Raw genomic sequence first — 11,865 nt, forward strand, 5'->3', positions numbered from 1 at the left:
ACCCACATCTGTCATGGCCGCCAGTCTGGAATAGCTTTCCGACCAGAAATGTAGTCCTGAAAAAAACACACGAACAAAAGAACTGTTAAAGACATCAGAAATGACACAAAATGTTTAACAAGTCAAAGTAGAGATGGCTTCAAATTGGGAACTTCAAATTTCAAAGAACTGCTTCCTAGGATACAACGACCCGGAAGTACTTCAATACCTGGGTGACACCCTATGTGTCAAGTTGACGCTTCTTAACAATATTACTACATTTCCACAAGTCGGCTTTTTTATCGCATTGGTTTTGTCTTCATTGTTTAAGTTAATTGGTTTCTTTGGTTTAACTTTCGATAACTCTAGGTGAAACAGGTCTCTAATTATTAAGAATGTGAACCGTTCTTGCTTTTGCTTTGCTTCTGAAAATGGTTTAGAATCTGCACAGCAATGTTAATCTCAAATTTTTTCTTTTTAGATCTTGTATGCTATTTTTACGGCTTTTATTTGAATATATATCTAAACTGCAGTTTGAAATGAAATAAATTATCATACTTTCAAAGTCTTAATAATGTTATTTAGATACGTGTATTGAATTATCAGAGTATGTGCCGGTAATTTCTTCACATGTGTTGTGAAATCATAGTAAATGTTCGAAGGTTAAAGTTTAAAGAATTTTTTTAAACCATTGAATTACCACAGAAGAAAACATAATTCAGAGCCAATATTTATCATAAAACACATTGCAAGTTTAATAGACGCAGTGATCATTTTGATACTTAATCATACTATAAAGAGGTCAAGTTCTTAGATCTCTCTCACAGACGACCGTGATTCGAAGCCCGAAACCGACCATGTCTCTTATGAAAGAAAGTGGACATTTTCTTTAAGAAGATCTGAATATGGTGCCGGTTCTTCCCAGGAACGATGGTTCGATAAACTGACCACAATACAACTGGCATTAAATTTCATAAAATGAATAAAGACTAATAAGTTGAAGGTAAAATCATTTATGAATGCATGCAAAAACGTTGACACTATCTAGTTTCTTAGTAAGTTGTTGCAAAGCTAATAGCACTGAAAAAGAATTAAAGCCAATTTCAGTCCCTTTCGATCTACAAAAAAGATGAGAATCGGTTTCAAGCGTATACATCGCAGACCGATTCTTCATTCAAACGACTTGCCATGGGACATTTACAGGCTCAGTAAAATGATATTCTGCGGTCTGTGTAGGCTATTCGATACAAAAAAAAACATATATTTTTACCAACAATATCATCGAAACAAAAACGTGCCTAGCAACAAACTAACATTTTTGGTAACAATAATTTCAAACAATTTGGTTACAATCAAGGCAGTCGAGTACAATCATTCCAGGTTGTAATGCCTCAATTCACATTCAAAAATAAAAGAACTCGTATCAACAAGAATTTTTCTTAAATACATTTTTGTCACAGACTTTCCTTTTGAACCCATTTATTAATATACTAAATGCACTTCAGTTGAAATTAATGAAGAACAATAATTAATAAAAAAAATAAAGGGGAAAAGCGCTACCTTTCCGACCAAAAGTAAATCATAAATGACCATATTTTGAAATTCGAAATGATTTTCAAATTTACTTTGATTGAGAAGTTGGGCACCAGATCATACTAAGGGTCATTGAAACACAGGACCAAAATATCCACCCTTTACGGTCTCCTGCAAACCACGGCAGTATCAGCTGTGAAAAATGTAAAGTAATCCAAATTATAGTCAAACCAATTTCTAGAAGTAAGAAGAGATGGACAAAATGTGCAATGCTTAAAATATGCCAATGTGAGATCGTAATATAATAATGTTATTAGTCTCACCGGGAAAGACCGCTCGCTGCAGTTATACATGTCCAAGATTTCTGTGGCCTCTTTCGTGGCGCAGAAGGCTTTTTTGGAATTATAAGCCCTTCCGCATTCCTGGCACACAAATGTTTGAAATGTAAATGCGCTTTAGTACTACAATGATAATAATAATTCATATTTTTAAACCAAAAAGGACATTCTGAACAAAATGTCTTAAAATAAGATATCTGGAAATAACATATACATTTCGATTTCTTTCGACAACTTACTATCGCTAATGTCAGATGCGCAAATGTATTTTATTCAGCCTAAAAAATTAAAGTTAACGCGGATGAAACAGAATTCAACATAAACTGATGCTTTTTCAAAAACTTAACAGTATTCTTTACATGGTTACTATAAAATTATCTAGACATGACACTTTAATCGCGTTAGAAATGTAGTACATAAAATGAAAGTTGATGCATTTTCAATTAAATCAGTCAAATTAAGTACTAAGTAGTTCACTTTAGATAAAATTTTACAGTTTACAGCCGGCTAAAAGCTTTCATTTGTCATAACAATTTGAAGTTTACCAGACATATAGCTAGATTTTTCTTAAAGTAAGCAGTATAAACATGGAAAAAAAAACTTAAATGAAGCAGGTTAATGAAATACAAGACTTCCAATAATATATCTTTTAATCACGCCCCCGTCTAAGCATCAAGAAAAACGGACCCCTGCTTAGCAATTTGATAAATCTGGACTCGGAAGCTATTGAAGGCTCTTAATTTGTAATTTCTTAAAGTGTATACGTCAAGACAACACTCGTACAAATATCCGTGTCGCAAAGTAGTCTTTTATGGCCTTTTAAAGAGTTTATCTATAGAATTTGCGAAATGTCCCCCGTCTTAACATCCTCAAATTTGTTCACTTCAGATGCGCGGTTGCACTTTTAGAGAAAACGAGCGGACTTTGAAACAAAAAACTTGCAGCCGAGTGTTGGATTTTCATATGAACGGCACTCATCTATGTTTCTTTTTATTTGAACAAGTTGGTGAAAAGATATTTAAGAAAATGTTACCGTTATCGAGGAATCCGCCATGTTTTTTGGCACCCCATATTAGCGAAAAAGTTACGTGATACATGCACCCTGATTGTAGCTCTAGTTGACTTTAAGCATTTTATTTCTCAGCGTTCTAACAGATGATCTTTTAAGCAAAATTTGCAGAGTCATTTCTTAAGACATGCAAGTAACGAAGATCATGATTGTTCCACTTTTGTTTCATGTTCCTCATCTTTAACGATATCTAATAAACCATAAAAACAGTTATTGATGGAACCATGAGAAAGAAAATTGATAATGCTAACGAGAACGATAATATTTCAAATTGTCTTTGTAAACTAAGTTGGCTGAGGGTTAGTCATTGTTAGAAATAAGTACTCCAAGGAAAATGCATTCATTCAAAATTATTCACGGGCACGATAGTCTTTTTTTTTGTCTCTAGAAATTACAGAAAATAAAATGTATCTCCTCAACTATCATTTAATTTTGACTGCTACAATTTAAAAAAAAATGTCAAATCATGGTTAACATTACCAGCAAAAACACATATTGACATTACAGCGAGTGACGTGTTGGGGTTGTCTGGAGAATGGACCCAGTGGGGACAATGGTCCTCGTGCAGCGTCACGTGCGGGTATGGTGTACAGAAGAGACAGAAAACATGGAAATTACGAGAAAAAGTCGGCAAAAAAGGAGATGATTTCATTTACGAGGACATACTCGAATGCATTACAAATAAGCCATGTCCAAGTAAGTAAAATATATTTATATTATTACAAATCAACTTGGAAAGTGTTGTTTTTTCATTCAATAAAGTACGTATTTAAACTAAAAAATAACTTTAGCCCAATTTTTTCAGATACGTAGAGTGTATGATACATACACATGAGTAGAAGGAAATACAAGACAATCTATAATAATAATAATTATAATAATAAAAATGATGATGATGATGGTGATTATGATGATGATGATGATGATGATGATGATGATTTATCAATATATCCTCCCTGACCTCTGTTAGATTTCTGGAAACTTTAAGGTGTATTCCGTAAGACTTAATGCTGTAGAAATTACTTCTTTACCTAGGAAAAAAAAAGATAACAGTAAATCACAGTTATATATATATATAACCTATGGGTACAGGGACGACGATAAAGGGTTTTAAAGATTGTATTTGAAATACATTGAAAGTGCATTTGTAAAATCTTCTAATACGTAAGTTCATACAAATCTGTTTCAACTACAAAACAAGCAGCTCACGTGTACGTACTGAAAAGCTAAAGGAGTTGTATTTCCAAAGGTAGCAAATTTGGTAAAGATTTGATCAAGTAGTACAAAGGTTTTTGTAATCTACTTATTATTTTTCAATTTTCTGATTGTATTAGTCTGCTTTTGAAAATATAACACAGAAAAGGTTAATATGATCATGATAATGCGACAGAAAATCAGTATCAAAACATGTTTGAACATTTGTATGCGATGTTCACAGTGTTTGCCAAGTCAAAGTTGAATAGTTTGTCATAAAAGTGTATATGGTAAAAATGTTGACTGAAAGGGAAGGGTGGAAAAAAGTTTGTTACTGTCAAAAACGGCTATGTTGTTTACTGATATGTAAACGGCAAAATGAAATTTTCATACGTGTTTGGTCTTACTGGGCAAGTTTAGATAAATGTATTTATTCGCTGAATGTTTGCCTTTTTCCATGCAACGTTGTAGAAAACGGCATTTCTGGTCGAATTTTGTGAGGGGTAGTCCACTTCAATACTTAACAACATAAATATGCTATGTCTTGTTTTTATTAGTCATTTGTTTCGTTTTACATTTTATAAATTGAATTTGTATTGTACAAACCTTATTGAAGTTTGACCATGTTAACGTTAGGACCAGTTACAGAAGAAATGCTTTTTTTTGTTAAAAGTTGAAATTTTCTGAATTTTCAGAATAGATTGGGTTTTCTACAGTCTGAAACATGAAATTAACCAATTTTCAATAGCAGTAACATTTGATATACATTTGTAACTGAAACCTACTTTTTCGACTGGGACGAACTTTTCTTTCACGCTTTATGAACATTTGAATAATATTGGTGCAATATAACACAAAATATTATAACGAACTAACCGTCTTAGACACATAATACAAATGATTTTTAACTCGTATGTTCACAAATATATTCTAGGTTTTTTTTTCAAATCTCTTAAAACTATAACTTCATTTAGAACAATGTATTAACAAAAATATTAATAATGTCCACCTCAGCCAGGCTTTTTATTCCATATATTACAAGCAAGTTTAAATTTTAAATGGACAAAAGATCAATTCGAGTCTTATATTTAATTTAAATATTTGCAGTTGATGGTTCTTGGGGATTTTGGGGTCCATGGGGTGAATGTACAAAGATGTGTGACGGTGGTACAACTACGAGAAAAAGAGAGTGCAATGCTCCTGAACCACAGAATGGCGGTCTGAAGTGTGAGGGAAAGGATTTTGCTACAACTACATGCAACGATTGGACATGTCCTGGTAATATAAAATGTTCTATAATATATCTTATGTTAATGTTTTAAATGTTCTGTTCTCTAGTTGATTTTACTAAAATTTGCTGAATACCGAGAAAGGACATTCTAAGATCTAAAGATCTTTATCATATCAGAGAAAAAAAGCTCAGAGTTCATCAGTTAAATGATATGAGGAAATCGTTGTAACTTTGAGATACGATGGGTTTCTTACGCAAATATATTACTCTACTTTGACGCCGTACATATCACACTGAGCCTACTATCAAGAAATACACAAACGTACCATATTATAGATTTGCAACCAAACTGATACATACTAATGTAGTGGAAATAATACGTTCTTGCTATCTTCAAACTATACGTAGCTTTACTATAATTGGTCTAGATTTGCCACCACACTTTGATATCGAACGAGACAGGGGGCACCAATGAATTTTCTCCTTCTTGAAACTATACACTTTCGTGCTATATATCAGATTTCCAATATACTTTGATAACGAGGAATTAGACAACAATACATTCCTTTAATCTTGAAACTATACACAGATGTACTATATTTCAGATTTGCCACCAAACTTTGATATCAAACAATGCAACGAGACAACATTTATGTGCCTCAGTGGACAGCAATGCATTCCTGAAGCTAACAGATGTGATCATACGTTACAATGTCATGACGGCAGCGACGAACATGACTGCTTTTATTATAACTGGCACAATGGTAAAACATCTACGAATATAAACATATACTTCTTGAAAACAATTTTAGAAGACTTATCTAATACTTAAAATATTGTAGTTTCAAATGTTTTAACTATGCAACAGTTCCTCCATTTTATGTATTATTAAATATTATTTCGTTATTGCATTCCAGTGTTTGCTTATAATCGTTTTTTTTATCTTTACAGCTGCAGGGACCAAAGATCTTTCCATTCTCCGTATATTTTGGACCACTGTATTTATTATAGCACTGGCGTTTTTAGGATCTTGATACTCATTTCAAACTTTGGGAGTGTTACTCAGTACATTGTGTTTAGAACGTAACGCAAATAAACATTTGATATGTATAGCGAACTCTCAGTGATGATGGTTATACAGGACATCCGGTTTTGAAAGACGTATCGTATGAACAATACTTATATATATTATTATAACATACTTTTATAGTACAAGTAATTGGCTGGAAAGATACAGTTATTTACGTAACGGTAACGTTTCTATTCATCGACAGTAAAAAGAATGCAATTGCTGGAATAAAAGTTTCAACAAAAGTGTTCTCAATGGCTTTGAAAATCAGTCAGTGGATGTTTAGATATACATGTGTATTACGCCGAGACTGAGACTTATTATCTGTGATATAACTCATGCCACTTGGAGGTTCGTTTCAGTAAAGTTATTAACCGTTCTCCAGTGAAAACGGACTATTTATTGATGTTTACGAACGTCAGGACATTCTGTTCGTTTTACCTTAGTGGACACGTGAAATGTACAAATAAGAAACGTTTGGGTAAAAGTGAAAGTATAACAGTTGATTGCACTCGACCGTGATAAAACAGCTGTTTTCTTTGACAATATACAATGTTATGAAGATACGTCAAATGTTGGGTTGGTGATTGTGTCACTATACTCATGACAATTGTCAGAGAACAGCAGGTATACGTAGTCTTGCATTTATTGTAGTTGATAAAGAAAGAAATCATATTCCAGATATAATCTGTACAAACTGTACAATGCTCAAAGTGTGTCACACAAAGTCAGACCTGTTTGTACCTTGTTTAGTCATATTTTGAAAACGGATGAATGTAAGAACAAAAGTAGGGGTCATGCATCTTTTGAGAGAGATGTTTTTCGGCTTATTAGTTACTGTAGAATTTAGCTGTGACCTTGTGGTACTGATACTGACATTGAATTTTAATTCACCAAGAACAACACCCCATTTCATTTTTTACTAATAATTTACATGAATCCGTAATTGTATTTAAGGCAAAACTGGCTCTTACGGGTACCTCTTTAGTAATCTTATTTGGAGAGTGCTATTCCATAACCAGTCTGCCATTTTGCGGCTAGACGCAATGATACCAAGTCTAGTGATGCCTTTTGTACCTTTGTATCAATAATATAATAGAATGAAATAAACAAACACGTTATCATGGTTATATATGATTGCGTTTTATGCTATCTCATTTTGATAAGGATTATGCAAGAACGTGATTAAGTTATTCATAGGTATTTCTGGTAGAATGGTTATTATGATATTGTATTAAACTGTTAAACATGTACATGTTACATAGGGTGTTTTCTGAAGCAAACCCTTCTGTATGACGAATTCATTTTTAAACAAAATACTATAAATATTGATGAGAAATTAAGTTGGAATTAAACTGACTGCAATTCTAATTCTAATTTATTTTTTGGCATTCATTGTCTCCAAAATAGTTATTATTCTAAAACCAGGCAATTGATATAGTATGACTCTGTTATTTATGCAGTTCTTACTAGCACTGGTAGGCCTAAATCATGTAAAAACATATAGTACTCTTTATTCAATGCAACGCATTATATTTGGTTAATACCGAATGTCAAACTAAAGTCAGATGTCTTTTCAAATGTAGATAATCTGCAAATGAATAACGAAAATTGTTTTGTATCTTTTTTTTTTTGTATTTTTATTGGTATAATCTACAGCTTATTATGTTATACTGAATTTATTTATGTCTTAATGTATACAAGGAAATACAAATGTTAACGCTAATTAATGGCAACCAAATGATTAAACACAGGTAATTATATCTGAAATTTACGTTTTACCTGAACTGGTAACAAACTATAGCAATATCCGTACTGTTAAAAAGAATTTTGTATTGGTTTATTTACATTAAAGTCGAAAATCCAAGATGTCCTTATCTTTTTTTAGTTATATACACTATGATCATAATATATATTTTTGAAAGGCTTGTCAGTTTATTGGGTTAATCCATTAGCTATCCACTTGAATCTCTTTCATTTATTTTATTTCCATCAATGTGACAATATATGAAACAACTGTCTATGAATAAACCATTTGTTCGAAACCTCGCTGGAAGGGTAGAGCTCTTTCACAGAGGGTGCCATCCATGTGGTTTACGTAAAGTCTATCGTTCTACCCATGGGTCTGATCATGCATGAAATAACGACGATGGGGGCGACTTCCTCCACCAACAAAAGCTGGAAAATCGTCACGTGACTTAAAATTTACGGCGAGGGTGCTGAAAACCTCCGAATACACACATTCCATTCATTTAAGCGAATGCAGTACTCCTAACCTAACGTTACGATTACATTTCGAAATCTCATCAATACGAGTTTTAGTTTTTTTGGCGAACCATTCAAAATGTAAGATATTTACAACTTGACAATAACGTCAAACTGTCGAAAAACTGAGTAAACGCCATTAAAAATAAAAACTGTAAATCAGGTGGGCTTCCTTTTCAGGCCAAAAAGACATCGTGGCAGGGCGGCAATATCTAAGAACGACTCTTCCTGAGCTTAAGTATTCATATCCCAACTAACCATAGCCGTTGTATGTTACTAAACAAATGAAGATCTAATTGTTTTGTCAGTGTTTTCTTCCTTACCATATCCGTTTATTTCCCCAGATTTACTCTAAACTGTGTGTATGTATTTATATATCTTGAAGAGAGATTAGAAATTTGGTCGAATGACTCATATGTTTGATTGGATATGTTCATATTTTACTTCATGCATCATATTTATGAATCACATTATACCGCATTGGTTGATTGTACAGTGAATGTAATGCAGACTTTAACTTGAAATTACATTTTTATCATTGTTACCTCGTATAAAATGTTTTAAGCTATTGTTAATTGCTTATAATATATAAACATATTGAAATATAGATATGAAATTGAAATAAGAGTTGTTTTATACTATAGTCCACGTGGCCACATTTGAAGATGGAGCTGAAAGGTGAATGGTTTTAGATAAAGTACATACTGAAATTTTGACATCTTGTTGTATTTCATCTTTTGTGACAAAGGCAAGTTGTACACGCTCTTGAGAAACAGAGGGGTTTTATTCATGTTTGTGTGTCCAGTGACCTGTTGAGGTCAATGAAAAATGGTATAAGAGAATAGGTCGGAATCATAATAATTAATAGCTACCGGACTTCTTTTGTAATTTCATAACGTAGAATATACCTTTAGTATTAGAAAGTGTAAACGAATACCTTAAAACTCTTTACCGTTTTAAAATTACATCCCGTCGTTTTGGAACCTTCTGCATACAGTCCATATGTATTGGAAAATACAATAGGGTTATTATAATAGTAGCTCGATCTGGGATGCTGTATTCGGCCCGAGTGGATTTTGCCAGATTGGATCTCACGACTCACGAGGCGCGTAAGCGCTGCAAAATCCACGAGAGTCAATTACAAGGTTCCAGATCTAGCTACTGTTATAATGACCCTTTTATTATATACCTCCACCTTTTTGTTTGTTGTTTTGTTATCTCGAAGGAAATCTTCAATGTTTATCGATGTTAAAATAGAACTGAGTGAAGAATTTATGTGCGATATTTATACAACTGTATCAGGTCATGTATATTAAATGAAAATAGTCCAGCAACATAGAATACAAAAGGTACGATAATGATTTTTTTCTGCCTGTTCATATTTACTTGTGAAATACAAGCCGTATTTGACAGAAGTTATAGTATGGTTGTTCTGTACTCTAGAAATAAATAATTTGTTTGAACAAGAAATGGAAACTTTACAAACACGTGTAATGCAATACTGAGAGGACGAAAATTAAAAATGATATATTCTGCATATTGCGAATTTATATGAAGTTTACTCTCAAAACATTCCAGTTAATAGAAGATCGAACAATTTGTTCATTGCCACAATCTGTTAGAATAAATGGTGTATTTACCATTGAATAAGTTTGGTTTTGTTATCTGGTTAGTATCCCCTAATACTAATTTAATCTATTAAACGATTCTCACTAATTGATGTTATCGAATTAGTTAGACTGGATAAGTATATTACTTTTTTCTATTTTGTCTGCTTTAAGATTTTTCTGTTGTATCCGACATGTAGTTTGTCTTAAGATTTAATTTCTTCTCAGAAGGTATTATATTATTACATTCAGCGTTATTCTTTTTGTGTATAGCCAAGGTAACGTATGACAATTCATCTCAAGTGTCTTAATGTTCTGTTTTATTGCATCTTGTCTTGCTTTCTATGTATGCAGCGTATTCAGGTGTACCATGAACAAAACCATAACAAAATTTATTCAATGCAAAAATGGTTTAATAATTGTTTCCTTATGATGATAAAGAATTTATTTATTTATTTATTTGGGTTTTACGGCGCACCAACACAGTATAGGTTATATGGCGCCAAACAGGACTACAAAGTTTGGTTTCACATGTCATTTACATCGAAATAAAATCATAAGGTATGGAATCAAAATTTGCACACCTGCTGGAATCACAGAGTTACAGCAAAACCAAGTGTTAAGACCCAATTAGTCGCCTCTTACGATCATGCAAGGGTAAGGCAGTGGTTCCAATTCTTTTCATACACAGATCGTCCCAGAACCATATGGGGCGATGATAAAGAAGAAAAAAGGAATGGTATTTATAATCCTTTTGGTATGACCATACCAAAGGAGTTTACAAAGTTTTACGTTATAAAATAAAGTTCTTTCACAACGTTGGTAAATTGTTTCGCCTCAGCAAAAACTAGTTCAGAAGCCGCGCCACCTAAACTTGCAGAGAACAATTGCATTTCTACGACCATATCTAGAGCTTTCCTACTTATTTTCAGTTCTATTTTTTTTTTGTGCACGGACTAGCAAAAACATTTAAAGCACACTTTTATAAAGGTAAACAAAGTCGAGAGTGGTACTACCAGCCAAACAGCTTTCACCATCATCGAATATTCTATAAGTTCCCTAGCTAGTACACAAACTCAACTTGTTCACGAATTTAATGAAATGGTGGAGTACATCCATAACGATAGTCGAGAAAATTTAGCAAACTTTTATTCAAGCTTGAAAATCTTCAGCTTGATGGGAACATCGCCGCATGATCACAAAATGACCGGAAGTGTCAAACGTACATGTAAGGTAAGAGAGTTTCTTGTTCAGTCAGTTTTGCCAAAATAGTATTGTTTTCAGTTTTGCATTCATGCTAGATCGATATTTACATAATTGCAGATTACATTAGCCTTCTCAGGGTATTTTAGTAACATAATGAACAACAGAGACATGTGATAATATATACAAACATTTATGAAGGAGACAAACAACAAAAATGGTTAAATGTTATATCGTATCAATAGCGACACGGTCCTGTGAGGCCACTCCATTAAATTATTCATACTCTGCCAATCAATATACTAGTTCATAATTAAATCACTTGTGTATAATTTGGTAACTTGAACAATGCAAGTGAATATTTTAGCAAATTCATA

At 32.8% G+C, this 11,865-nt stretch overlaps 1 protein-coding gene across 5 annotated transcripts in view; it reads left to right on the forward strand.

Moving 5' to 3' along the window:
* LOC123554791 (thrombospondin-2-like) overlaps positions 1 to 8,280 on the forward strand; it is an 86,060-nt gene extending 77,780 nt beyond the window's left edge. For all 5 annotated transcript variants that reach the window (XM_045345144.2, XM_045345143.2, XM_053547727.1 and 2 more), the window contains 4 exons: positions 3,427 to 3,615; positions 5,221 to 5,391; positions 5,950 to 6,108; positions 6,296 to 8,280. In XM_045345144.2, coding sequence (XP_045201079.2) covers positions 3,427 to 3,615; positions 5,221 to 5,391; positions 5,950 to 6,108; positions 6,296 to 6,378 — 602 coding nt within the window. In that variant the 3' untranslated portion in view covers positions 6,379 to 8,280. The remainder of the gene's footprint in view (positions 1 to 3,426; positions 3,616 to 5,220; positions 5,392 to 5,949; positions 6,109 to 6,295) is intronic.
* Positions 8,281 to 11,865: the final 3,585 nt, after the last annotated feature.

This window comes from Mercenaria mercenaria, chromosome 7 (genome assembly GCF_021730395.1).
Source record: "Mercenaria mercenaria strain notata chromosome 7, MADL_Memer_1, whole genome shotgun sequence".
Taxonomy (NCBI): Eukaryota; Metazoa; Mollusca; class Bivalvia; order Venerida; family Veneridae; genus Mercenaria; species Mercenaria mercenaria.